The 27613-nt window shown below is 41.5% G+C and overlaps 3 protein-coding genes across 7 annotated transcripts in view; 2 read left to right on the forward strand and 1 right to left on the reverse strand.

Moving 5' to 3' along the window:
- dync1h1 (dynein, cytoplasmic 1, heavy chain 1) overlaps positions 1 to 11456 on the forward strand; it is a 40926-nt gene extending 29470 nt beyond the window's left edge. For both annotated transcript variants that reach the window (XM_028000546.1, XM_028000547.1), the window contains exons 56-78: positions 267 to 394; positions 477 to 630; positions 1197 to 1343; positions 1408 to 1558; positions 2723 to 2976; positions 3966 to 4100; positions 4186 to 4280; positions 4584 to 4758; positions 4854 to 4929; positions 5629 to 5789; positions 5871 to 5982; positions 6064 to 6124; positions 6217 to 6340; positions 7214 to 7327; positions 7399 to 7569; positions 7658 to 7875; positions 7958 to 8061; positions 9060 to 9268; positions 9458 to 9611; positions 9684 to 9826; positions 10178 to 10346; positions 10851 to 10975; positions 11055 to 11456. In XM_028000546.1, the coding sequence (XP_027856347.1) occupies positions 267 to 394; positions 477 to 630; positions 1197 to 1343; positions 1408 to 1558; positions 2723 to 2976; positions 3966 to 4100; positions 4186 to 4280; positions 4584 to 4758; positions 4854 to 4929; positions 5629 to 5789; positions 5871 to 5982; positions 6064 to 6124; positions 6217 to 6340; positions 7214 to 7327; positions 7399 to 7569; positions 7658 to 7875; positions 7958 to 8061; positions 9060 to 9268; positions 9458 to 9611; positions 9684 to 9826; positions 10178 to 10346; positions 10851 to 10975; positions 11055 to 11183 (3309 nt within the window). In that variant the 3' untranslated portion in view covers positions 11184 to 11456. The remainder of the gene's footprint in view (positions 1 to 266; positions 395 to 476; positions 631 to 1196; positions 1344 to 1407; positions 1559 to 2722; positions 2977 to 3965; positions 4101 to 4185; positions 4281 to 4583; positions 4759 to 4853; positions 4930 to 5628; positions 5790 to 5870; positions 5983 to 6063; positions 6125 to 6216; positions 6341 to 7213; positions 7328 to 7398; positions 7570 to 7657; positions 7876 to 7957; positions 8062 to 9059; positions 9269 to 9457; positions 9612 to 9683; positions 9827 to 10177; positions 10347 to 10850; positions 10976 to 11054) is intronic.
- An 805-nt stretch (positions 11457 to 12261) lies between these two features.
- On the reverse strand, positions 12262 to 18164 carry LOC114134168 (uncharacterized). Of its 3 annotated transcripts, none has more exons than XM_028000548.1 (6): positions 17961 to 18160; positions 16884 to 16939; positions 16713 to 16784; positions 15238 to 15330; positions 15081 to 15156; positions 12262 to 13629 (listed from the first exon to the last, which is right to left on the reverse strand). In XM_028000548.1, the coding sequence occupies exons 2-6, from the start codon at positions 16908 to 16910 to the stop codon at positions 13250 to 13252; spliced, it is 648 nt and encodes a 215-aa protein (XP_027856349.1). In that variant the 5' UTR covers positions 16911 to 16939; positions 17961 to 18160; the 3' UTR covers positions 12262 to 13249. The 3 variants fall into 3 exon arrangements, with proteins under 3 accessions (XP_027856349.1, XP_027856350.1, XP_027856351.1); XM_028000549.1 differs by having other exon boundaries at positions 16713 to 16799; positions 17961 to 18158; XM_028000550.1 differs by lacking the exon at positions 16713 to 16784 and having other exon boundaries at positions 17961 to 18164.
- Positions 18165 to 19259: 1095 nt separating this feature from the next.
- On the forward strand, positions 19260 to 27491 carry wdr20a (WD repeat domain 20a). 2 transcript variants are annotated; one of them, XM_028000529.1, is made up of 4 exons: positions 19260 to 19553; positions 23092 to 23274; positions 23893 to 25099; positions 26639 to 27491. In XM_028000529.1, exons 1-4 carry the CDS (start codon positions 19290 to 19292, stop codon positions 26722 to 26724), a joined length of 1740 nt encoding a protein of 579 aa, XP_027856330.1. In that variant the 5' UTR covers positions 19260 to 19289; the 3' UTR covers positions 26725 to 27491. The 2 variants fall into 2 exon arrangements, with proteins under 2 accessions (XP_027856330.1, XP_027856329.1); XM_028000528.1 differs by having other exon boundaries at positions 19261 to 19553; positions 23893 to 25209.
- Positions 27492 to 27613: the final 122 nt, after the last annotated feature.

Consider the following 27613-nt stretch of genomic DNA (forward strand, 5'->3'; position numbering starts at 1 on the left):
TAACTTGTGCAATAACAAGGTTCTCAGGACTTTATGAACGACCAACAGTCCGACAGCATCACAGGTCCTCCACAAATGGATGCCAGACTCCACTGAAATGTTTGTCATCAATCCCAAACATCTTGTTGCCATGGAGATGGCTTCAAATGCTAGCTATGCAGAATTTTAAGCCATTTCTCCAGAGTTTTTTTGAGAAATGTTTATGTTTTATTATATTTAAACCTGGTTGTGCATGATTGGATCCCTGTGTTTAATTTCTGACCCAGTTCCGCACCGACATCGCGAGGACGGAGTATCTGTCCAACGCAGACGAGCGTCTACGCTGGCAGGCCAACTCGCTGCCTGCTGACGACCTCTGCACCGAGAACGCCATCATGCTCAAACGCTTCAACAGGTCGGCGCCGACGAACCCGAAACGTCACAGAAATGTTCCTGCAGCTGAACCTGCAGTTTAATCCTGATGTCGTCCGCTTCAGGTACCCTCTGATTATCGACCCGTCGGGCCAAGCCACAGAGTTCATCATGAACGAGTACAAGGACCGCAAGATCACCAGAACCAGCTTCCTGGACGACGCCTTCAGGAAGAACCTGGAGAGCGCTTTGCGTTTCGGAAACCCCCTGCTGGTCCAGGTGAGAGCAATGATTCTGATTCCTCCCGATTTAAAATATGGATGCACTGATCCATGTTTTTCACTTCTGATACTGATCCGATTCAGAAAAACAACTGAATTGGCTTAAAATGTTTCTTTTTTAAACACAGACATGAATTATAAATTCATCTGATAACTCTGCACCAGTACAGCTCACTTAAAAACAGCAACAGCTTCACCAGTTTGATCAAACATGTAAAAATAACTTTAATTTGTTCAGGACTGTAAAATAAACTGAAACTGATAAAAACTGGTTGACTGTGTTGGTCAAACATGTAGAGTTAAACAGAACAAACCTTCTTTCAAATGGTTCAGAAAGAGAAGTTAAGAACTCTAAATATAAAGTAATTAAATATTAAAACATGCCGTTGCTCAGAGCACAAACATAGAATTAGACTGGATAGAGCTGCACACTGTCACAGATACTCAGTCTAAATATTTTTTTATATCAGGACCAATACAAATATTGATATCTGATCGGTTCATCTCTAGTTAAACTCCATCGTCTCTCAAACTCATCGGCTCTAACTTACTGTGATGTTTCAGGACGTGGAGAGCTACGACCCGATCCTGAACCCGGTGCTGAACAGAGAGGTGCGCCGGACCGGAGGGCGCGTCCTCATCACCCTGGGAGACCAGGACATCGATCTGTCTCCGTCGTTTGTAATCTTCCTGTCCACACGAGACCCAACGGTAAGGAGACGGTCAGTAAACCCTCTGAACTCCCAGTTTGGTGGTTGATGATCTTTCTCTCCAGGTGGAGTTTCCTCCAGACTTGTGCTCTCGGGTTACGTTTGTGAACTTCACGGTGACGCGCAGCAGCCTGCAGAGCCAGTGTCTGAACGAGGTGCTGAAGGCCGAGCGGCCCGACGTCGACGAGAAACGCTCGGATCTCCTGAAACTGCAGGGTGAGCTGGACAGAAACGCCGCCACAATCACAAAGTTCAGCGTGTTTTATTAGAACAACACGGTCGGCATCATAAAAACCCAGGAACCCAGCAGCAGAACACGGAGAACGTTCTGGAGACGGTTAAAGCACAGTTAGCTTCTCAAACAACATCCCAAGCTTTAAACCTCTCATGACTGCTACCACCTTAAAACATGGCCTAGGGGCGTGCCGTGGTGGCGTAGGGCGTAGCGCGACCCGTATTTGGAGGCCTTGAGTCCTCGACGCGGCCGTCGCGGGTTCGACTCCCGGACCCGACGACATTTGCCGCATGTCTTCCCCCCTCTCCTTCCCTGTTTCCTGTCAGCCCACTGTCATATAAGGGACACTAGAGCCCACAAAAGACCCCCTGGAGGGGTAAAAGAAAACAACAAAAAAAACATGGCCTACTGGAGGAGCTGCAGAGATCCACAGCTCAGGTGGGAGAGTCTGACAGGAAAACTGGAACTTCACAAGTCTGGAGTTTATGGAAGAGAAGAACCAGCAATTGTTGACCTAAAGCCATACAAAATTAGAGAAATCAAAGTTTAAATAAAAAACATCTGTTTATGAGAAACCTGAAAGGTTCTAGTTGAGAAGTTTGTATCCCAACATGGTGACGGCCATAAACATTTAGCAGAAGTTCTTACAAACATCATTTAATCTTTACTTTCCATAAGCAGACAACTTTTAGCAGGTGCTACAGGTAGCGTTGAGTTTAGCATGTCGGCCTTGTAAAACAATCATGTTTCCACCACAGCTCACTGCTGTTGATGTGAAGAGCGGCCATATTGAAACAGGAAATCCGCCTTGTGCGGCATAACTGGGCGTAGCTGGAGTTAGGTTTATTATGTATTATATATTAATTTTATTTATTTTCCCCTCAGTTATTTACAGCCTGCACATAACTTGAAGTTAGTAATTTTGCAGAAGACCTCAACATATGCATGTTTTGCAGAAGATTTATGAAGAACATTCAAAATAAAGATGTTTTGTTCTAAATGGCGCTTCTGGTTAGCAAGTATGAATTGAAAAAGGATTTTATCAGATTATTGTTGTTGGGGAATAAAAAAATAATAATGTTTTTTGGGGGGGGGGCATGTCTCCCTCTCCTAATCCAAGGTATCAATTTGAAATCTTTCCTCAGGTGAGTTCCAGCTGCGTCTCCGTCAGCTGGAGAAATCCCTCCTCCAGGCTCTAAATGAGGTCAAAGGTCGCATCCTGGACGACGACACCATCATCACCACCCTGGAGAACCTGAAGAAGGAGGCGGCCGAGGTGACCAGGAAGGTGGAGGAGACGGACATCGTGATGGCGGAGGTGGAGGCGGTGTCCCAGCAGTACCTGTCGCTGTCCTCCGCCTGCAGCAGCATCTACTTCACCATGGAGGCTCTGAACCAGGTCCGACCTTCACAGGAAAAACTCCTGACCAGTACCTTTACTCAATTACATTTACTTCAGTAACTTTCTGGAAAGACATTATTTTTAGGAGTATTTTTGCTCTTGAGTAACATTGTACTTGAGAAGCACTACTTAAAAATACTCAAGTAAAAATGTAGTAAAAAAGTTTATTTAAGTACTGAATAACTGACCAAATTATCAATCTTTTAATATTTAAAAATTACATAAACAAACTAAAATATGAAGTGAAGTGGAATTTTTTTTTATTTTAAGTACCAAAACAAAAATAACACAAAATAACAAATCAGATTTAGAAAAATCTCTGATTTGTAGAGATTTTTCCAATTAAAAAAAAATAAATAAAATTGTTAAAGTTCACAACTTTAACGTCTAACGTTATGAAACTTTAACTTGGGTAGAGAGTCCAGAAATTTTACTGAAGTAAAAGCAGCAATACTTTACAATACAATTACTCAAGTTAAAGTAAAAAGTACAGCGTAGGAAAAAAGCTTCAAAAAGTAAATTTTATTCAAAAGTTACTTGTAATTGAATAAATGTAACTAGTTACTACCCAAACAGGTTTTAACCAAAAATTCACCAGAAGCAGAGACACACCCACAGTTTTGGTTAAAGTTTCATAAGTTTATTTGTTTTGGGGTTTTTTTTTTAAAGAAACTGATTAGGAAAAATTCCTTTGGCTTGATTTTGCCTGGTCCTAAAAATATCAATATTTCCACTTTATATTCTGGTTTGTCTGATGTCATTTTTAAATATTAAAGGATTAATAATTTGATCAGTTAGTTGATTAGACTTTTTCCAGATACGTTTTTGCTCTTATTTGATTAATTTCTTGGGCGGCTACTTTTTACTTGTCCTTGAAGTTGAAGTAGTGCTGCTGTTACCTGAGTATAATTTTTGGGCTCTCTGCCCACCTGTGACCGCAGCGCTCATTTGTTTACCGCTCACAAAGCGTTTCCGTCTGCCGCCAGATGCACTTCCTGTACCAGTACTCGCTCCACTTCTTCCTGGACACGTACCACACCGTGCTGTACGAGAACGCCAACCTGAAGAGCATCAGCGACCATTCCCAGAGGCTGGCGCTCATCACCAAGGATCTGTTCCAGGTTGGAGCGTCTTCTGAAACCGCCAGCCGCTGTTCCTCTGACCGGACTTGGGTGTAAATGTCTGGTTTGGGTTTGTTTGGGTTAGGTGGTGTTCAACAGAGTGGCCAGAGGCATGCTGCACCAGGACCACATCACCTTCGCCATGCTGCTGGCCAAGATCAGCCTGAAGGGCATTACCAGGTGAACAATCCTCAAACTGTCCAATCAGGGCTCAGCACACAGGTGCTGGAATTTTAATGACGTGTTTTCAGATCAGTCGGGATTCAAAACATAATTTTTTAAAATAATTTAGATGTAGAATACGATCACAAGACATTATTAACAGAAATAAATTATATCATGTGATAGTGAATTGAAACTGTCTTTTAGTTTATTTGTATCATTTTAATCTCCAGTGCTGGAAAACTTGCCTTGAACTTTACTGAGGGAAAAAAATCGACATCAAAAGTTTTGCATGTCTGAGTTATCGTTGTTTTGTTTCAGTGAGCCGTCGTACGACGCAGAGTTCCAGCACTTCCTGCGTGGAAAGGAGATCGTCCTGACGGGAACGCCGCTGCCCAAGGTCAAAGGTCTGACCTCTGAGCAATGCGAGGCCATGGTCCGCCTCAGCCGCCTACCGACCTTCAAGGACCTGGTAGCCAAAGTTGAAGCTGATGAGGTGAGCCGCATCCTGCCTGCTGCTTCCCTTATTCATTTCATTTTTAAATCTCCTCTTTTCATGATTATCTTCCTTTTTTCACTTTGTTTCCTCAGCAATTCTTCATGTGGATCCAGAGCAACACTCCAGAGCTGGCCGTTCCTTATCTGTGGTCGGAGGAGAAGCAGTCGAGTCAGTGAACTGATCGGCCCGTCGATGTAAAATCACTGGATTGGACAGCGCCTGTTAGCTGCTGTAGCTAGTGACGCGCACCTGAGGGCGCTGTTGAGTCATGTCAACAAAACCAGATTGTTCCAATGTCACAAAAATGACTGTAGCACCATTATTCATTTAAATTTCTAAAACATATGGATTAAATTAAAGCTAAGAAAATAAAATAGTTTTTTCCCCTAACACACACAACTGTTGCCATGGCAACTAGCCGACAACAGGGGTTATTTTCAGTCATATCAAAAATTTACGTTTCCCACAAAGAACAGAATGTTCTGTCCGTTAGTTTTATGTTTATTTTGGTTGAGGTTTATTTTGTGATTTTTAAGATGTGGTAGAGGTGGCGGATCAGCTAATTTAAACAATTTAAATTGGCATAACTCACCTACTTCCCACTTTCTCACTATTTTTAGTAAACCGTTTTCCTGACGTGATTCTAGCTGTTCAGGTGTGGAAAATTCATTTTAAAAATGTCAATTTTTTCTGATTCTTTGTGTGAATGTGTTTATTTCACCGATATTCCTGATTCGGTGCGTGGTGACGTCCAATCTAGTGACTGTATATCTATGGATCTGCCATTTTCACAAGCAATCAAAGCCAACCGTCTGTGCCATAACCTGATCGATCATTGATCGTCATGGTTGATATTTGTGCTCTCAGCTCCCATCGGTCAGGCCGTCCACATGCTGCTGCTGATCCACACCTTCCGGCCCGACCGCCTGCTGGCCATGTCCCACATCTTCGTCTCTAAAGTCCTGGGAGAAACCTTCATGAACATCATCGAGCAGCCGCTGGACCTGGGCAACATCGTGGACAGCGAGGTATTGATAACGTTAATATTATTATTATTGGTGTTATTGTGATGGAAGTTCCTATGGCGACGGCTCTGATCACGTCTGCAGGTGAAGCCCAGCACTCCGGTTCTGATGTGTTCTGTCCCGGGTTACGATGCCAGCGGATTGGTCAGAGACCTGGCTGCTGAGCAGAACAAGCAGATCACCTCCGTCTCCATCGGTAACGCTCGCGCTCTGCTTCCTGTGTGAACGAAGCGCCGGGTGAAGGTTTTAACGCTTAGCATGCGTCTTGTCTCCACAGGTTCAGCTGAAGGCTTCAACAAGGCCGACAGAGACATCAACACGGCCGTCAAGTCTGGCAGGTGACCGACGACGCTCCTGATGCGGCCTTTGTTTTGTTCGTGATTGTTTTTATTTGTGTTAAATGGTTTTACTGAATGTTTAACTCCTGCAGGTGGGTGATGCTGGAGAACGTTCACCTGGCCCCCGGCTGGCTGATGCAACTGGAGAAGAAGCTTCACTCCATGCAGCCGCATTCCAGCTTCAGGCTGTTCCTCACCATGGAGATCAACCCCAAGGTAAAAACGTCCGTCATTTTTGTTATTAATAACAATTCCTATATATGCATTTTTATTTGCTTTATTCTAAAAAGCAAGCCATTATTTAATAAGTAATGCAAATATTTGTGTCCATTTCTATTTGTGTTATTGTAAACAAAATTATATTTAAATGCTGATAATAGTCAATAATTATAGTATTAACATCTATTTTAATTTTGATTTGACTAGAAGTTCAAATTATGTTTTTATGTAAATACTACTCAGTTTCAAATAAATACATCAAAATAGTATTTCTGTCTGTTTCAACCAAACGATTCTAATTTTTTAATACTACTGATTAGTAATAGATATTTTAATCCATTTTCATTTGTTTTTTTGTTAAAAATAAAATTATTTTTAAATGTTAATATAAATATTAATTTGCTTTAATGTTAGAAAATTGTATATTTTCTCAATATACAATTTTCAATTTGTTCTATGAACTAAAAACTCTGTTTTTCTTATTATTATTATTATTATTATTATTATTATTATTAATAAGCAAACTTGTAATAAATACATGAAATTCTCCTCTAAAAGAAACAGTATTTCTCCCAACTATTTCAAATTTGAAATTGTATTAAAAAATGTTATGTATGATATAAAATATTGAATTTTCACCAATGTGATGGACCTTAACGTTTTTCAGAATCATTTTTACTTGATTTCAATAATTTAGCAACTACTCCAAAAGTTTGAATTGAGGAACTTTTTATTTTAGTATAATTTAGATTAAAATGTATGTGAATTAGTGTTAAATAAAGACCACAGTTATTGATTTTAATTGATTCGGATCCAGTCGTCTCTCCTGTGTTCTGCAGTCACTGATCAGTGAAGTTTCCTCTCTGCCAGGTTCCGGTCAATCTGCTCCGCGCCGGACGTATCTTCGTGTTTGAGCCGCCGCCCGGCGTCAAAGCCAACATGCTGCGGACCTTCAGCAGCATCCCGGTGGCGCGCATGTGCAAGGTGATGGAAACGATCAGAACCCGGTCAGAAGTCTGTTTCCACCATGTTCTGACCCTCCGTTCCCTCTGAAGGCTCCCAACGAGCGCGCGCGCCTCTACTTCCTCCTGGCCTGGTTCCACGCCATCATCCAGGAGCGGCTGCGCTACGCGCCACTCGGCTGGTCCAAGAAGTATGAGTTTGGTGAATCGGACCTCCGCTCCGCTTGCGACACCATCGACACCTGGCTGGACGACACCGCCAAGGTTGAAACGGACCCACATTTCTTTGTTTGCAGCTAAAACTCAGACGCAGGAAGCTGAGGGTTTACTTCCTGTTGTCTGTGTCGCTCAGGGTCGTCAGAACATTGCTCCAGATAAAATCCCCTGGGCGGCGCTGAAGACCCTCATGGCCCAGTCCATCTACGGCGGCCGCATCGACAACGAGTTCGACCAGCGGCTGCTCATCACCTTCCTGGAGCGAATCTTCACCAAAGGAAGCTTCGACAGCGAGTTCAAGCTGGCACTGAAGGTTGACGGGCAGAAGGACATCAAAATGCCCGACGGCATCAGGTCGGTGGCGCTTGGCGCAATTTCTACCCTCAGAATAATTTCTAAAATGGCCGCTGCCTCATCTGAGCTGCTCTGGTTTCAGGCGCGAAGAGTTTATGCACTGGGTGGAGATGCTGCCGGACACGCAGACGCCATCTTGGCTGGGACTGCCCAGTAACGCAGAGAAGGTCCTGCTCACTACTCAGGGTAAGCCTCTGACCTCTGACCTCCAATGGTAGACGGTAGCAGCAGAATCTGCAAACAGCGACACCGATCGGAGATGAACTGGAGCCCCAAACTTTAAGTTTTGAAATTAACAAAAAAAGTTAAACTGACAAATAGAGTTTTGAAAACTCCACAAGAAAAGATTGGAAACTAAAAATGTTTTCAAACAGAAAAAGGTTGAAACTTTAAAAAATAAATTTCAAACTGAAAAAATCTGAAACTCCAACAAAAAAAAAAGGTTGGAAACTGAAAAATTTTGTGGAAACAATTTTTGAAACGGGTAAAAAAGGAATAATTTTTTTGAGTTTGTAAAAAAAATGTTTCAAAAAACTTTAGCTCAGTATAACGTCTTTTAAAAGCTTTGAAGAAAACTGAGAGAACTTCCTCAAACGAGGTGATGCTGACGAAGATGTTGAAGTGTGTGGATTCTGAGCAGCCATGGCCGCCCTGGTTTTAGCAGGTTGTCTCCATGTTCTCCTCTGGATTCCTGCGTGGAGCAGCAGATTCCTTCAGAATGGTTTCTCTAATAATCTGTCCTCTTCCTGTCAGCCGGGGTTTAATCTGTAATCCAGCTGCAGCCTCCTGTAGTCTAGCTGCCACCAGGTGCGGCTCCTCACCCTCCAGCAGCTGTATTTCACACACATCCTGCTGCTTTGCTACGATGATATCCGACTCCCTCCCGTTGCCCCAGAAACTCCCCACCTCCCTTTAGCAGAACGGTTCCTCTGCATCCTCCCAGGTTCTCCCTCTTCCTGTTGCATGCCGTCGTTTTACTTCCTGTCAGCTGAGGAATCGGCCTCAGCGTTGCCTGAACCTGTTTGTATTTGTCTTGTTTGATTTCCTTATTTTGTATTGTCACAACTCCCACACCCTCAGGGGAAGCCATTTTGGTTTTCTGTTCCAAAATATAATGTCTTATCCCTCCTCCTCCTCCACCCACCATGGTCTTGTCCTCCACCTCCCTCTGCTGGGCTGCACAGGCACTGACATGATGGGTAAGATGCTGAAAATGCAGATGTTGGAGGATGAGGATGACCTGGCTTATGAGACGGAGAAGAAGGAGCGAACATCGTCCACGTCCGACACCCAGCCGGCCTGGATGCGGACGCTCCACAGCACCGCCTGCAACTGGCTGCAGCTCATGCCACAGACGGTCAATCCGCTCAAACGCACCGTGGAAAACATCAAGGTGAGCAAACGGGTCAGAACGCAGCAGCTTCATGTTCCACCAAGCTGTTTTTCTGTATCAGATCTGAATCGACTGATACTAAAGCTCAGATATCGGTACTGGAAGTGAAAAGTGGATCGGTTCATTCCTGGTTCTGGTGAATCTGCAGCGTTTCCTCTAACTCTCTCTCGGTCTGATCGGTGGAACCAGGACCCGCTGTTCCGTTTCTTCGAGCGCGAGGTGAAGATGGGCGGCAAGATGCTGCAGGAGGTCCGTCAGGATCTGACCGACGTCGTCGGCGTCTGTGAGGGGAAGAAGAAGCAGACCAACGACCTGCGCACGCTCATCAGCGACCTCGTTAAAGGTGTTTGATTCGTTCGGCTGAATAAACCGGATCGGCTTGGTCTGGAGTAAATCTGATCCCGTGTCGCTGCAGGAATCCTCCCCCGCAGCTGGTGCCGCTACACCGTCCCGACCTCCATGACCGTCATCCAGTGGGTGTCGGACTTCAGCGAGAGGATCAAACAGCTGCAGCAGATCTCCCAGGCAGCGGCCAGCGGGGGCGCCAAAGAGCTGAAGGTACCCCAAGGCCACAAATTTTAAAAAACAAGCAAATTTCCACCATTTGTTTTGCAAATTTGCAACTTTTCAAACTCAGAACATTCCAAGATTTTTATTTCTAGAAAATGTTTTTTTTTATAATTTATTTCCTGGTAAAATTTTCACTTCTGAAGCTCAGAAATTTCTAATTTTTATTCTCTAAAAGAAATTCAAGATTAGATTTTTTTCTAGCAAATATTTTACTTTTCAAACTCAGAAATTTCTAAGATTTTTCTGTGGGATTTTTCTAAATGTTCTATCTACAGTGGCCCTGACACGTCATGGTAGCAAACGGCTGTTTGAGGTTATTTTCTGTTTTCCCTCCTCCAGAACATCCATGTGTGCCTGGGCAGCCTGTTTGTGCCAGAGGCGTACATTACCGCCACTCGCCAGTATGTGGCGCAAGCCAACAGCTGGTCTCTGGAGGAGCTGTTCCTGGAGGTCAACGTCACGACGGCTCAGGGCGCTTCGCTCGACGCCTGCAGCTTCGGCATCAAAGGTCTGACTAAATCTGCGTCTGCCGTTACCATGGAGAAACGTTAGACTTTATGTGGATCCTCATTAGCCGTTGCCGTAGCAATGGCTTCTCCTCCTTAGGTCAACATCATAAAAACATTACAAAAACAGCTACACACTCTCAACATAATAGAAACAGCACATAAAATGATAAAATAATTAAGTTATATAACACATCACCTTATTTTTAACCGATGCTGTGCATCCTGATAATATTTGTGTTTTTAGAACAAGCTGCTGTATTTTGGGCGAATTGTAGTTTAAATGTTTTCCACTTTCATATCGGAGCGGAGCTCTGTGATCTGGGAATATTCTGGAGTGGGCTCTTCTCTCCTTTCAGTCTCATGTTTTAATGGTTTTTGAGTCGCATAGATAATAAACACTGTCTGCTGCATGTTCAACATGATTTTGTTAAAGTGAAATGTGCAGAATTTGATGAGAAGCGGGTCAGATTTGATCTTGATTGGTTCTGGTTTGTCCCGTCCAGGTCTGAAGCTGCAGGGCGCCACCTGCGCCAACAACAAGCTGTCTCTGTCCACCTCCATCTCCACCGAGCTGCCGCTCACGCAGCTCCACTGGCTGAAGCAGAGCAGCGCCGAGAGCAGACACATGGTACCAGCAGCACCAGAACAGAACCACTGGATCCACTAGATCAGAGCTCCTAACTCTGAGCCTTTTCCTCTGTCTGCAGGTGACGCTTCCCGTGTATCTGAACTTCACCAGAACCGACCTGATCTTCACCGTGGACTTCGACATCGCCACCAAGGAGGATCCGCACAGCTTCTACGAGCGAGGCGTCGCCATTCTCTGCACCGAATAATTTCATCCTAAAAGTCCTGATCATATAATTATTACACTCTAGTTCATCACTTTAATTACTCATTTAGTCGCTGTAGTCGTGTTGCGTTAGAAATGCTGGTGGAGCCGCTGTGCTTCGTTCGTACGGTTTTCTGGAAAGTGGCTGAAGGTGAAGGAGGATGTCGTCAGATGGTCAAACTGGGAAGGAAATGAAATTTGGGGAAAGAAAGTAGGAAACATTTTAGAGAGGATGTTTTTAGACTGAATAAAGCTTTCTTGCATTGGAATGAAAAAACTGTTTGTCTTGTTAATGAGTAAGAGATAAAATCTTCAATAACTTTGTTCACACAACACTTAAGATATCTGTAGGAAAAACATGAAAAACTTATTTTATGTATGTTTTCAAGTTATAAAATGTTCAAATTTAAATTTAGCTGGGAACCAGATGGGATTTTCTGACAAAACAAACTAGTTTAAAAACTCCCAGTACATTCACCCAATCCCAACCAGTTACTGTCCAGTTCAGTTAGAAATTAGTGCAACAAATTAATTGAGCTGCTGTGGAAATATTAACATAATTATGTCCTGAAGCTGCACCAGTAAGTTGTTAAACCATAAAGAAATGCTGCCACCTACTGGGTGGGATTAGCAGATCTTAATCTTTCTAAAACGATGGCCTAAAGAATTCATCCATCCATCTTCTGTTCACCCTTGTCCCTAATGGGGTCGGGAGGGTTGCTGGTGCCTCTCCAGCTACGTTCCGGGCGAGAGGCAGGGTCACCCTGGACAGGTCGCCAGTCTGTCGCAGGGCAACACAGAGACATACAGGACAAACAACCATGCACACTCACACCTAGGGAGCATTTAGAGAGACCAGTTGACCTGACAGTCATGTTTTTGGACTGTGGGAGGAAGCCGGAGTACCCGGAGAGAACCTAAGCATTCACAGGGAGAACATGCAAACTCCATGCAGAAAGACCCCGGCCGGGAATCGAACCCAGGACCTTCTTGCTGCAAGGCAACAGTGCTACCAACTGCGCCACTGTGCAGCCCTGGCCTAAAGAATTGTCAAAAGTTATTTTTGCAATAAAAAAAAAAAGTATTTTATTGCAAAAAATTAAAATAAAAGGTGAGTTTAGCCTCCAACATCCAATAATCTCAGCTTTATAGTAAAACTAATCTGTTACTGTAGCAACATGATCGCTCTTTAGAAAATGTAAATGAATGAAACCTTTAATCTGATCACATGTGAGAATAGATATCCCATGTTTTTAAAAACAAAAACTGAAGCCTTTATTTTCTTTTAATTTATGCTGATCCGAGATTATTGAACAGCCCTGCTTCCTAAACTCCATAACCTGGGCTTTGACTAGGCTCATATCTCCATTTTTCAGCCAGTCCTGGGTAGATTCACAGATGTGTTTTGGGTTTTGATGCAGCAGCCAGTTCTGGTCCAGTTGAAATGTTTTTCTGATTTCCATTGTTTCTATTAAATAAAAGGGGCCAAAGTGGAACCCTGGGGTACTCCGAATGTGGCTTTTCTTTGCCTGCTTTAATTGAAAGTTACTTACTGACATGAAGAAAAACTTTTACTGTCAAGTAATTTCCAACCTGCTATATAAATAAAATAGTTGATCAACATAGCAACAGACTGAAGGTGATCTGCTCCTTATCTGAGTTTCTACCAGCCCGCCCACATGTTCTCACATAATCAACACACCACACAGATTAAAACGTGATAATCTTTAATTTAGCCTTTTTGCTCCAAACACTCAATGAAATGTAAAAGCTTTGGTTTCACAGCAACGTAAAGGTCCAAGTTAACAGCAAATCCTGGAGAATTTTAATCATTTGCTCAGTGAAAATGAAATAAATTTCAACTTATTGGACCAAATTATGGCTAAAATTAGGGGAATTTTAAAAATCAGGAGGAATCTAATCTTTACAATGAATCTATTAGATGAAACTTAATATAAATATTCCTGGGAAATCAAAACAAGTCAAATTAAACATTAATTTCAGCAAAAACAAACCTGCATTTCTGCATACAATATGAAACTTAACAGCATTTATGACCAGTAGCCTCCATCATTGTTCATCAGCTTCCTCCTCCATGTTTCTAACACATTGCCTCTTCATTGGCTCCGCCTCCACCTGTCCTCCAGGTGGGAGCTCCTTCCTCTTGCAGAGCGGCCTGAGCGAAGAGCAGCTGCTGATCCGACAGGAGCTCCTTTCCTCTGGGGGCAGAAATCCAGGGCTGCAGCCTGCATCCAACCCGGAGCCACCAAGCTGCACCTCTACATCCATAGCATGGTTCCCCTTTGCTGAATAGCTTACACTTTGATGAACTACAGACTGATAATGTGTTGAGGAGTCTCTGCTGCTGTTTGTCACCATTTCACTGAGTGTTAAAGAGGCGGCGTGGTGACGCAACAATCGCCTTCTCTGGCCAGAGCCGCTGCGTCCTCCTATGGCAAAGATTAACAGCAATTATTTGGGGTTTTTAGCCTGTCAGAGCAAAAAGAATAATGAGAGCCAATTTTCACAGTCATGCTTTCACCATATAATAGATTCATTTATAAATCTCACCGTTGGAACTAAATATCCAGTTAAGCTAAATATTTCCCTTGAGACTATTACCAAGCCAAATATTCAGTTTAAAGCAACATTTTTAGCTCAAATATAAGCCTAACTAAATATTTAGGTATCAACTTACATTTAGCTTGAAGCTAACTATTTAGTTACAAAGGTAAATATTTAGGTAAAAGCTAAATATTTAAATTAAATATTTAAATATTTAAATTTAAACTAGATATTTAGTTAGCAAGCTAAATATTTAGCTCCAAGCTAAATATCTATTTACCAAGTTAAATATTTAGTTTAAAGCTATATTTTTAGCTCAGATATATCTAACAAAACATTTAGATAACCTATATTTGGATGAAGGTATATATTTAATTTGCAATCTAAATACTTAGTTTAAAGCAACATTTTAGCATGAATATAAATATTTAGCTAGTATGCTCCTTCTGGCTTTTCACATTAAAGAAGTAAAAGCAACACTTGGCAGAGAAGGAACCAGAACCTCCTATTTTAAATAAAACATCCCCCACTCTCCAAAAACTTTTTTTTTTTTTTTTTCCATTTAATCTCTTGAACTGGTGTTGTACTTTTCTTCTTCTTGATCTAAGCTCCTCTTCCTCATCCTCCCACTGCATCTATGTAACATTTTTTAAAAAGTGTTTCAGTAAGACACAGTCATTCTGTAGCATATCTTTATATTTTTGTCAATATAGCCGGTTATCGGCAAGTATTCACTTGCCGATAACCGGAAGTGGACAACCAAAATAAAAGCTGGGCCATCCCGACTTCGTTTTCTTTTCCTCTTTTCTTGAATATTTCAGTTTAAAACAAACTATTAGCCATTTTACAGGCAATACAGACGTTTACCAATGGATCTAAAAGTAAGTGACGTATCAGCTTTGAAGCAATCCAGTCTCACCTGCAAGAATTTCAGCTTGAGAAATTCTCAAGACCCAGCTTTTATTTTGATATTCCACTTACCAATTAGCATGTTGGTTAATAGTTAATTTAGGAGCTGCTAAACATTTAGTTAGTAAACAATATTTAGCTAAATAAGATCTAAGTAAAAATTTAGCTAGCATGCAGCTAGCCAAATATTTAGCTTGCTCACAAAATATTTATGGAACTAAATATTAAACTTGGTAACAAATATTTAGGTTGAAGCTAAATTAATATTAAGAATTTGATTAAATATTTTGCTTAAAACTGAGATTTAAAAAAAAAATGAATGAATAAAAATATGACTTTGAAAAATTAACCCATTTTATGGTGATTAAACAGCTGAAATTACTGCTGTTAATTTTTGACAAACATCCCCCAAATCCTCCTCCTTCACCTTGCTGCCTCTTCTCCCTGCTGGCACCGTTTGGCTCCTCAGAATCCTCTGAGCTCCCATCATACGGGTCCAAAAACTGCACAGCCAAGACAACAGCCACACCATGAGTCGGCAGGATGCTGTAGCGTTGGAGGTGACCGGATCTGAGGATGCTCACCAGCGAACAGCAGCCATGTCTTCCTGCAGACTTGTATGTCAACGCCACGGTCCGGCAGGAGGTTCTGCTTTCTGGTGCGCTGCTCACACATCCCTGCTCACAGCAAGCAGAGACTCAGGCGCTTTGACCTTCACAGGTTGGGAGACACAAACTGAACAGCAGCAGCCAAAACTTTACATACTTTCATCATCAGTCTGAATATGAACTGATTGTTATTTTTTACACAACTTCAAAGAGTTGAATTGTTGCAACAAGTTTTAATTTATTACTTTTCTTTATAGATGATCTATGGTCATCTATGGTCATGAGCTTTGGGTCATGACCGAAAGAACGAGATCGTGGATACAAGCGGCCGAAATGGGTTTTCTCCGTAGGGTGGCTGGGCTCTCCCTTAGAGATAGGGTGAGAAGCTCAGTCATCCGGGAGGGACTCAGAGTAGAGCCGCTGCTCCTTCACATCGAGAGGAGCCAGTTGAGGTGGCTTGGGCATCTGGTCAGGATGCCTCCTGGACGCCTCCCTGGTGAGGTGTTCCGGGCACGTCCCACCGGGAGGAGGCCCCGGGGAAGACCCAGGACACGCTGGAGGGACTATGTCTCTCGGCTGGCCTGGGAACGCCTCGGGATTCCCCCGGAGGAGCTGGAAGAAGTGGCTGGGGAGAGGGAAGTCTGGGCCTCCCTTCTGAAGCTGCTACCCCCGCGACCCGACCTCGGATAAGCGGAAGAAGATGGATGGATGGATGGACTTTTCTTTATTTCACAAAAGCAGAGCATTGTCCATGCTGTAAAGTCTGTCAATCTGTAAAGTGTTAGAAAACCATTTCTATAGAAATAAACAGTGGAGAACCTTCTCAGGAGAAACCAATCTACCAAAATTACTTCAAGAGCTCAACAACTCATCCAGAAGAACCCAGAACAACCTCAGCGTCCCATCTGATCTGATCTACCACTCACAGAAAGGCAATCATAGACACGGTGGAGGCAGTGTGATGATCTGTTTTTGCTGCTGCAGCATCTGGATGACTTCTAGTAATTAATGGAACCAGGATTTCTGCTCTAACGCAGAAAATCCTCAAGTAGAATCTCCAACTGTCGGTTTCTGTGGCCAAAACCCAACAAATCTCTGAAGAGCTAAGAAGGACAAAATGAAGGTTTCAGAATGGCCTAGTCAAAGTAGAGTTTCAATGCATACCTTTTCCAAGTTGGAAATTATCCCAAATCTAACTTTTACAACAGATTTGATATATATAGCATTTTTATAACAACTGAAGGTAACAGTTACTTGCTAATGGCATAAAATGTCATCATATGCCTGGACACAAATGATGCTGTCCCTTTAAGAGTCAGTACAGCTGGATAATCCTTCCACCCTCAAACAAAACAGTTCAGATACGTCAAGGCTGAGTAAAAAGTTTATGTAAAGGTCTGATGTTCTTCCAAATACTACAGACTTTCAGTTGTTTATGAATTGATGAGTACCAGAGTGCTGGTGTCCGACCGCCTGGGGCTGATCTCAGAGTCTGAATCCGTGCTGGAGTCCATCTTACACATCTCCCATCAGCATCACAGCGGGAGAAAAAACATGTTTCATGTAACCAAATCAGTAAAACGTCAACAGATGAGGAGCAGATGAGGCTTCTCTCCTCTCACCATGCAGCTCAGAGTCAGCTGGTCCATCAGGTTTGGTGCGTCAGTGTTTCTGGGGTCTGGACAGGAAACACAAATAAAGTCACATCTGGCTTTTTAAATGCAAACATTGCCTTCTCAGTAAATTAGGATGTCACTATAAAGGTTATTAATTTGAGAAAATTTATTCAAATTTTGACCAAAATTTGTCTCTTGGAAAATGATAAAGTTAAAACTCTTTGGACTTTCCACAATGACTAAACTTTGGCTAAATATGACAGAACTAATGAACACTTTTAGTTATAGATGTTATACGGATCTCAGATATATTTATTATAAGTGGCGATATAAAAAGTATTTATTTTCAGTATTTTAGGGAACTGGAGTCAAACATAAAATGCAGCCCTTAAAAACAGTTTAGAACAGGCATCTTCAGGACACCAAAAACATGGAAACTGTGATTCTCATCACTAAATGCACACAGAAGCTGCACATGATCATATTTTCATATTTACTGATACTCCAAAGGAATCAACAGAAGAGAAAATGGTAAAGATTATTCTGACAATACAGACAGATTTTAGGGTTTTCAAGTTATCATAAATCTAAATTATCATGACGAAAAATAATGTATAATAATTATACAATAGTTGTCTCTAATAGAGATAATAAATGCAGGTTTTTAGCAGTTTTTCCGTTTTCAGGGAATAATTATATAAATTTTTCTCAACAGAATGACAGTAAAATCAGAGTAATATATATTTTAATTAATTTGTTTTCTCTAATTAGGTTGGTAAATGTTTATTTTACATCATTTTATAGAAGACAAAGTATCCATCCTTTTAGAATTTAAATATAAACCAAGTGGTTTATATTTTGGTGGTTCTTTAAAAAATTGCAACAAAAAAACTTAATTTGACTTTTTTCTCCCCCAAATTTAAATCAACAATTGAAATTTAATTATGGAAATAAATATTAGATGATATTCTAACTCTGAGACGCACCTTTAGGACATCGTGTTGGTCACTTTTCCTTTTGCATATTTAACAAAAACATTTCCGAATATTTAAGTTTCATCTGTAGTGACGTTCATGTGTGTACCTGGAAGTCAATGCTGCTGTCATCTCCTGCAGGGCATCAGTACCACTGGTGCATTTGGTTCATGAATATTAGGGTGAAACAATGGAGGCACGCTGCAGGAAAACTCGTTTAAATCAGCGCGGCAGCAGGTGTTTGTGATTTTTAAGCAGCAAAATGTGGAAACAGCTGAGAACGAAAAGATTTGCTCAGATTGAAACGTCCGGCCAAACGCGTTTTCAAAATAAAACAATAATTATACAACTATAGGAAAGCTTCAGTGGAAGTTTTGTGGTTCCTTTCCATTTTCTGACCTTAATTTTAAAATATGTTTAATCAGAATAGTTGAGGTTTAGAAACTACTTCCTGTCGAGTAAGGCGAAAAATAATTATATTTCGGTATTTAATTCGAAAATTGAGTCCAATGTAAAAATGGACACGACCTGTTATCTCTACATTAAATTATATCTTTTTGGTTTAATAAAGCTGTGGAGGTAAATATTAAAGTTTCAGTTGACTTTTTCCGGGTACGAAATAGAAATAGAATACTCTGGCCACCAGGGGGAGTTTCGTGCTGACTTTGTGATGTAAAACCGGTTTTTATCTCCTCATAATTTACTGGAAACAAATTAAACTTCTGACTCCAGAGGATCTCATCTGCCAGCAGGAGTTTGTTGGTATTATTTTTGATTTAATCAGGGCTTTATCGTGTTATATTTCACAAGAGTCAACGGGAGTGAAACTTTAGTAAACAAACAAACAAACAAAAAGCTCGCAACAGTTAAATCTAATCAAAATTAAAGTTAAAATCTGTCCAAGCTGCTTATACGTCATAGTTTTTGCTAATGCCAACTGATCAACTCTGTTACGTCCTATGATGTCATCAATCCAAATACATACAAAACAGAAACAACAGCTGTCATAAACATCATGTCCAGTAAAATTCTGCAATGGAAATGATAATTATTTTCATAATCCAGTTATATTTTTCATGACAGTGAAAAATATTACTGCATATTATATATTGATAATGCTTTCAACACGAAAGAACTGTCATATGCTTTCATATTGTATCATATCAAAACATGAAAGCATGTTTTCAAAACAGTGAAGACAATATGCTTGATAGAATCTTGTGTACTTTATTATTATGACCATAGTATTTTCAATTTTATTATATTGAAGATACAGGTGTAGTAAATAGGAATAAATACATGTGAGAAATAACATTTAAAAGTTGCAGCTTTTGACTTCTCCTTCTTGCAGTTCCGTAGTGCCCCGTTAGGGGGAGTGGTGGAGTCGGAATGCCCTCTGTCGCCCGTGCGTAAGATCCGGCCTGGGGGAAAGGGATGAATGTTAATTTCAAAGATGGCGGCGGAGGGAGGAGGGAAGGAGATGAACGAAATTAAAACTCAGTTCACCACTCGGGAAGGCGTCTACAAACTCCTCACTCACTCCGAATACAGCCGTCCCAACAGGGTGCCTTTCAACTCGCAAGGTTCCAACCCCGTCAAGGTCTCCTTCGTGAACGTCAACGACCAGTCGGGTAACGGCGACAGGATCTGTTTCAATGTGGGCCGTGAGCTCTACTTCTACATCTACAAAGGCGTTAGAAAGGTACTGTACTGACGAGACTGGTGTCAACGAGGATTCAGGCTCTGCTTTCTCAGCTCTTGCTGAAGTTTAGGCTGATCTTTACGCTGTTGAAGAACTCTGACAGGTGCTTGACTTTCAACTAAGTTAGCATGAGCTAATTAGCTTAGGCTAGGCTATTAGTTAGCCGGCTAACGACTTGCTAAGGCTGCATCTCCACCGTGTTCAGAGGCTAAACTTCTTCTTCAGACTAACTCTATGAGGTCATTTGAATATTTTAGGGATAAAGGCGACCTTTTTCCACACACAGCGACCTGGTACGTAAATACATTTGGTTTCAGGTCCAGTTTGTGAGGAAGCTGTCAACAGTTATGCTGTCGACTTGGTTTTGACTGACAGGTGTCGATAACTCCAGGTTTACCAATGTTTGATTGGAGTTTGTGGCGATAAAAGCGTCAGGGTGTTGATACTAATAATATTAATCATAATTGTATAATGAGGTTAATTGGTTAAAGACAGAACAACCTCGTTTGTAACACGAAAGACAAGAAAAAACTCAAGAACGATCACAGTAACATTTATGATGGCTGAAAGCAAGTATGTTAAACTGCCAAAACAATAAATTTAATCTAAAAGAGCAATAAAACATCTGTTAACTAATACTGATATTGTTTGTAAGATTCAATTAAGTTTTTCACAATACGTCTCTCAAGGCACTTTACAAAAAAAGCCTTTTCAGTTCAATCACACATACTTTCCAGTTGAACCCAGTTATCAAGCATTCGGTTCAGTTCGTTATTTAAATTAGTTCAGTTTTCAACCTGAGTGAAGTTGGCCCCCCCACCTTCTTCAAATTAGACAAAATTGGTGTCAATCAACTCGGCTACGTTTGTGCTGGTTTGTGCAGCAAAAATTTTCGTTTGTGCCGCTATCATTTTAAAGATATAAAGAAATGTTTTTATAGGTCATCAAAGGTCAACCAGCCCCCCACCTTCTTCAAATCAGACGAAATGGGTGTCAATCAACTCGGCTACATTTGTGCTGGTTTGTGCAGCAAAGATTTTCATTTGTGCAGCTATCATTTTAAAGATATTAAGAGGGCTGGTTGACCTTTGATGACCTCTAAAACATTTCCTAATATCTTTAAAATGATAGCGGCACAAACGAAAACTTTTGCTGCACAAACCAGCACAAACGTAGCCGAGTTGATTGACACCAATTTTGTCTAATTTGAAGAAGGTGGGGGGGCCAACTTCACTCAGGTCAGTTTTCATCAACTAACAGACTATTTGGTTAAAACAATTCTCAAAACAGCAACGTTCAGTAGTAAAAGCTACATTTCAGGGACTTTCACAGCTTCAATCAGGCGATTGAAGTATAAATGGCTTTGCAGACTTGCTGATAATAACATATCTAATGAATATGTCGTTTCTGGACAACGTAATGCCAGTAAATACGAGATTATGATTTTACATTGAGCTTCTGGGTGTCGCACCAGGCCGAAGGATGCAGCTGGTGGGAGATTATAGTCAGTTCTTAGTGGTTTGAATAAATGTTGTATCCTAAGTCAACATTAGTGTTCTTGACTTATTAACACCAAGCATAAAACACATGTGTACAGTGTCTCACTGCTATAATATATGTAGTAATAAAACAATGCAAAACATTTATTTTGTGCTAAATGTTTCAACCACTGGTGGAAAAACACAAAGTGAGGAAAACATCATTAATGTTGCATCGTTCTCTGTTCTGGTGCAACACTTCAAGGCTTCCTTTTGTGTTAGTAAAATATTAAATCAGATTAATTGTAAATAATTAGATCCTGCATTTATTTCTGTTTTCTGCATCTTGGTGTTTTCCAGCTGCTTGGTGTGAGGCAGATCTCAGGCCAGCTGACATTTCTTTATAAAACAGATTTTAAAACTTGATTAAATTTGTTAAAAGAGCAGAGTCATCATTTTTGCTCTCCAAGAAGTTTCTGTTCTATCGGGTGTTAACCGTAAATTATTAACAAATTAGGCAGTTATTGCTGCGGTTATCTACAGTTACTTGTTCACAGCCTTCAGTGATCTTTGTAACGTCTCGTGTGCGTCGGCTGCCGGATTATTGGACCGATCTTGTTGCACTTTTACAGTTTTTCTTATTGATTTTCTTCCCTGAGACATTCAGTCTGGATCTGAAGCAATAATTTTCATCCGTTGTTGTTATAGAGTGTAACCTTTACATACTGCTTCTACTTTTATAGCAGCAGCAGTTGTTGTTATTATTCTCATTGCCTGGTCAGTTTTTTTGATGGATGTCGTGTTCAGCAGTGGAAAAGTTTAAAGTTCATTGTAATCATTTTTTAAGTATAAAACATGGAAAAATGAAACGGAGGATAGAAACTGTTGACGTTTCCAGACTATTTTCATTCTAAAATATATTCATGTAAAATAAAATGGACTAAAAGCAATTTAAAACAGAAGAAACAAAGAAAACACAAATTTCTGTGAAATGAACGACTTCTTACCTTTTATTGATTTAATGAAAACCAGCAGGGCACCGACTGCAGTTTTCTGATTGCTGATGTTTAAGGTGGCATTCACATGAACTATAGTCCGTTTCTCTAAAACGTCTGGTTTGTTTTCTGAGGTGTGAAAGCTAATTGACCTCTGACCTCTGGTCCTCCAAAACTCAGTCTAGGTTTGGTTGAAAGGAACTCTGGTTCGGTTTGATATGTGAACGCCAAGCAGACCAGAGACCGCTCCAAAAGCAGGAAGTGGACTACAGCACAGGGCATTCTGGGTAAATACAACAAGAGCTAAAGTGTTAGCCTAGCGCTAGCAGGAAAAATGGCTACTGGTCTTTAGCCAAAGACTAAAGAGAAATCCTCCAACCGCTAAAATCTGACGCCTCCATCTTGTTTCCACCTGGTGAAGAAGAAAGTTGCCTTCAGTGTCTTTAGAGGTTTTTGTGTCGTTTCCTTCAGTGGCTCTTGGTGCAGCGCCCCCACAGGCCAGGAGGGGAACAGGTTACTCAAAGGGTTTGGTTGGTTTGACACGTATTTATCTAAAAGGTTCAAAATGTGTTTTTCTGATTTTAAAAAACAAAACAACAACATTTAATCAAGAAAGCTATGAAAGGATTTGTTTGGTTGCTGTGCTGTGATGTAGTCTTTATTCTTTTCTGTGTAAACGCTTGATGAGTCTGAATAATGCACTGAATAATCCCTGGAGGTTTACTTTAACTGAGCACTTAGTGTTGTAAATTAAACTGAAAGGATTCATCGATTATCTTCTAGAAAAACAACAAGACAAAGTAGAGCGGAGCTGCATGAGGAAGAGATGGACTTATTTTATATTAAATAATGAATTCAGTTGTAATTAAAGGAAATCTAACAGTTTTTTCCATAATCAAGATATTTTGGCTGCTTTTAATGAATCCATCATCACCCCAAATATTTATTATTAGCATATTAGCATGCAGAGTGTGAATGCTGCTGTATTCTGTATTGTTCAGGCCTAATTGAGAGATTTTTAAAAATACTACTTCATTAATTTCTTGCACTTCTGTCTGTCCTCAGGCGGCCGACTTGAGCAAACCGATAGACAAGCGCATTTACAAAGGAACGCAGCCCACGTGCCATGACTTCAACCACCTCACGGCCACGGCAGAGAGCGTCTCCCTGCTGGTGGGCTTCTCTGCTGGGCAGGTGCAGCTCATCGACCCCATCAAGAAGGAGACGAGCAAACTGTTCAACGAGGAGGTAGGCAGCCGACCTGATGGTTCCCTCTGCTGCTGCTGGCATCTCCAGTCGGATAAACACAACAACGTTTAGCTGCACACTGGTCGTTACCTCTGCTAGATCGATTACTGAAACAATCGTCAACTGATTTAGTAATCAATTAATTGTTAAATGGAGTCTAAAAAAGACAATTTGCTTAATATAAACAAAATCTTTGTAAATATATTTAATTAGTCGTATTATAATTTAAAACAAGCTCAATAATTTCCATTTTTATGATTTATTGTTTTTCTCTTTTCTTTCTCTCATTGGATGATAAAAGTCTTCAGTTTGGTGTTTTGGTGTCAACTGGATCTTTTTTGAAGGACAGTTTTGTTCACAGAAACTTCACCATTTACTTTATTGGTTATTTTGAATATTTGAAATGTCTTCCAGATTCAAAGTTCACTATAATTTAAAGTTTATCGATGTATTAGAATGTGTTCTTTCATTATAACATATTCCATGAAAATGGCCTGAACACAATATTATTGCTTATTGTAATAACTTCTGTGACACTTTATCATCCAGGCGTAGTCATCATGCATGTTGCTTCTCTAACCCGATCTTCCTCTCCCTCCCTCGGTTCTGCGCTGCCAGAGGTTGATCGATAAATCCCGGGTGACGTGTGTGAAGTGGGTTCCGGGGTCAGAGAGCCTGTTCCTGGTGTCGCACGCCAGCGGCAGCATGTACCTGTACAACGTGGAGCACACCTGCGGCACGGCGGCGCCGCACTACCAGCTGCTGAAGCAGGGCGACAGCTACTCCGTCCACACCTGCAAGAGCAAATCCACGCGCAACCCGCTGCTGAAGTGGAGCGTCGGCGACGGCGCGCTCAACGAGTTCGCCTTCTCGCCCGACGGGAAGTTCCTGGCCTGTGTGAGCCAGGACGGCTTCCTGCGCGTCTTCAACTTCGACGCGGTGGAGCTGCACGGCACCATGAAGAGCTACTTCGGCGGCCTGCTGTGCGTGTGCTGGAGCCCCGACGGGAAGTACATCGTGGCGGGCGGCGAGGACGACCTGGTCACCGTCTGGTCCTTCCTGGACTGCCGCGTCATCGCCCGCGGACATGGCCACAAGTCGTGGGTGAGCGTGGTGGCGTTCGACCACTACACCACCAGTGTGGAGGAGAGCGACCCCATGGAGTTCAGCGGCAGCGACGAGGACTTCCAGGACCAGGTGGTCCAGTTCGGGCGGGACCGCGCCAACAGCACGCAGTCCCGCCTCTCCAAGCGCAACTCCACGGACAGCCGACCCGTCAGCGTGACGTACCGCTTCGGCTCGGTGGGCCAGGACACGCAACTGTGCCTCTGGGACCTCACCGAGGACATCCTGTTCCCCCACCTGCCCCTGTCTAGGACTCGGACGCACACCAACGTGATGAACGCCACGGGGCCGCCCGCCGGCGCCGCCATCATCTCCTCCAGCAACACTACGAACGGAAACAACGGCAGTTCCAACACACCGGGTGTCACCACGCTGCCGCGCTCCAACAGCCTGCCGCACTCGGCCGGCACCGCCAACAGCACCGCCAAGACTTCTGGCACCGGCAGCGGCACAGGCGGCGGCATCATGGACAGCGCCATCGCCACCGGTGTCAGCAAGTTCGCCACGCTCTCCCTGCACGACCGAAAGGAGCGGCACCACGACAAGGACCACAAGCGCAACCACAGCATGGGTCACATCAGCAGCAAGAGCACCGACAAGCTCAACCTGCTGAGCAAGAGCAAAACGGACCCGGCCAAGACGCTGGGCACGCTGCTGTGCCCGCGCATGGAGGACGTGCCGCTCCTCGAGCCGCTCATCTGTAAGAAAATAGCACATGAGAGGCTGACTGTACTCATATTTTTAGAGGACTGTTTAGTGACTGCTTGTCAGGAGGGATTTATTTGCACATGGGCGAGGCCAGGCAAAGTGGTAAGTTCTTTCTAACAGGGAGTGTGGGGAGGTTGGAGTGCTGACTTCTCAAACTGCTTCTGTTGGATTCTCCGGTTCTTTTATAGCAACGTTTTTATTTGGCAGGCAGCCAGGTCGTCTGGTGAAACTTAAATGTGCAACTGCTTTCATAGGAAGTGTTTGAAACGTTTCGATGAAAACGTCATAAAAATCATTAAACGGGATGAAATTTGTCAAGTCGCCTGAAAATCCTCAAGTTCAGAATGTGGCTCCTTTATTTTATTTTATTTTTTTCAAAGTTTTCAATTCGAGTCTATTCCAAAACCTTGCATCTTTTCTGTTTCTACTGTTTCTAGAAGAAAAAACAGAAGATAAACATTTTTCTTCACATTTTCATCTTTTTGTTTTTACTCCCTGTCAGACAAAAATAAGTGTATTTTTAAAGATTGGTTAAATATTACGCAGCAAGTGTCAAAAGTGATCAGGTTGCTGCTCTTCTAAAGATGGCCACCAAAATGTGATGCATAGACATTTTTTTAAATATGCAAATGCCAAAATTAACTTCAGTTTTACACTTGATATTTACAGATTAGTTTTAATTTCAGGAAATGTGTTATTTATTTTTGTCCAGTGTGTGAAGATTGGTGGATATTCAGGTAATGGAGGTGAAATGGAAATCGTCTCAGATTTGAATAAACTGGAGAAAAAAAATCCAAATTCAACCGAAAATCTAGTCAGATTTTATACCAAAACAGCCAAAGTTTTACCAAAATAATATTCAGAAATGTTCAGGGATCCAGAGGAAGACAAGTAAAAATTCCTCTGCTGTCGTCACGTTATTGAGTTTTGGATAAAAACTCTGCTCAGAAATCAAAATGTTTGAGCAGGTTGGCTAAACTGAGGCCAAGATTTATCAGAAATCTCACCGCATTTAAAGCTGTTTGTATTTATTAAAACCTAAATTAACATCCTGATCTGCATAAAGAATATTTAATCTCTGTTCTAAGGAGGAAAAATAAATTTGGCACATCTGACCTGATTGGTTTGCTTTAAAACAGCTGAAATGCCATCAATAAAATTTTTTATTTTGATTCTGGAGTGAAGTAACTTTCAGAAAGCGTCCCATTCCGACTGACTTCAAGTGATTTGTTTTTAGAAAAATTCCCATGATGCTTCAGGTCATATTTCAGCAGAAACGATGAGTTAAACCCCTGAAATGAGAAACTGAACTGCAATAACTCTGATTACCAGTTCAGTTAACATATTTTTGTGAACTGTTAACATATAATATCCAGACGTGTGAAGCATTGAGGGAGCGGACGTAGAGTCAGGAAGTGCCTTGGTGATGAAAAACTCCCGTTATTCCCAGACGTTTGATGGAAAGTTGGGCTGTTTTGTTGCTTGATTTCTGACTTTCCCAATGCAAATCTCCTTGTTTTCCTTTTTCCAGGGTTTATTGTCATCCCAAAACCAAGCCAGCTCTCCCAGTGGAACAGTAGTATAGCCAGAATATTTCTGCTGCAACCCAGAGTCTGATGCTGCTCTTCACCTGCAAGCATTGCAAGTTTTCCTGTTTTCTTTTATTCCCGGTTCTGCTGTTCATCACTGGAGTTAGAGGAGCGCCGCGACCTTTTTGCTGTCGCACCGCTCCTCTTTTCTACTCACTTTGAACACATTTTAGATTTTTTTTTTATTAATATAATTGTCAGATTTGTCAGATCTCAGACTGTTATCCAGACGGTTTATTTCGTTCAGAACCACCGACTGAAATACACATTTTGGAACAACTTCATTAAAAAAACATTACGTCCATCTTTGTTCTCCCACCACTTCTGTCTCCTGTGACTAGAAAGCTCCCCATTAATGACTTTGCACTGATTTTCTTTAGTTTTTTATACTCTGATGGAGACGGTGGAGGGTTGGCTGCCTTGTTGCACTCGGCTGAAGGCGGAACGCTGCAATCGGTCTTTTTAAAGGAAAAATGGTTTGCACTTAAATTAGTTTATTAGAAGAAAATAATGGCTTTACATTGTTGGGTGTGCTAAGAACTTACAAATGGCTAATACAGTAGGTGAAGAAAATGCTAAAAAAAATATTAAAACCTTTATCTATTGAGCATTTATTTTAATATTATTTCAGATTCAAATCTGCTCTGTATCATAATGTGTATATTGTAATTAACTGATTTGATGGGGGCCTAAGCAAACTACCATTACTCCAGTGGAAGTTTTGTCATTGATAGTTATATTTCTAAAGCCTAAAGTATACATATTAATAATATTAAAATAATCTTGAATATATTGTGTTCTGGTGGTTTATTTCTCTGCACTGACATCATTTTGTGTTAAAAAAATATTTCAAGTTTAATCACCAACAATGTAGTTTTAAAAAAAAACATTTTACACAACAGCAGCTTTATTTCATG

Source organism: Xiphophorus couchianus, chromosome 19 (genome assembly GCF_001444195.1).
Source record: "Xiphophorus couchianus chromosome 19, X_couchianus-1.0, whole genome shotgun sequence".
In the NCBI taxonomy this organism is placed as follows: Eukaryota; Metazoa; Chordata; class Actinopteri; order Cyprinodontiformes; family Poeciliidae; genus Xiphophorus; species Xiphophorus couchianus.

Coding starts and splice junctions, on each gene's coding strand:
- LOC114134168 (XM_028000548.1), bottom strand. CDS start 16,910: ATGGACCAGCTGACTCTGAGCTGCATG. Junction 16,785..16,883: donor AGCTGACTCTGAGCTGCATG/GTGAGAGGAGAG, acceptor TGCTGATGGGAG/ATGTGTAAGATGGACTCCAG. Junction 15,157..15,237: donor GACATGGCTGCTGTTCGCTG/GTGAGCATCCTC, acceptor TTGGCTGTGCAG/TTTTTGGACCCGTATGATGG.
- wdr20a (XM_028000528.1), top strand. CDS start 19,290: ATGTTAATTTCAAAGATGGCGGCGGAGGGAGGAGGGAAGGAGATGAAC. Junction 19,554..23,091: donor TCTACAAAGGCGTTAGAAAG/GTACTGTACTGA, acceptor GTCTGTCCTCAG/GCGGCCGACTTGAGCAAACC. Junction 23,275..23,892: donor GCAAACTGTTCAACGAGGAG/GTAGGCAGCCGA, acceptor CTGCGCTGCCAG/AGGTTGATCGATAAATCCCG.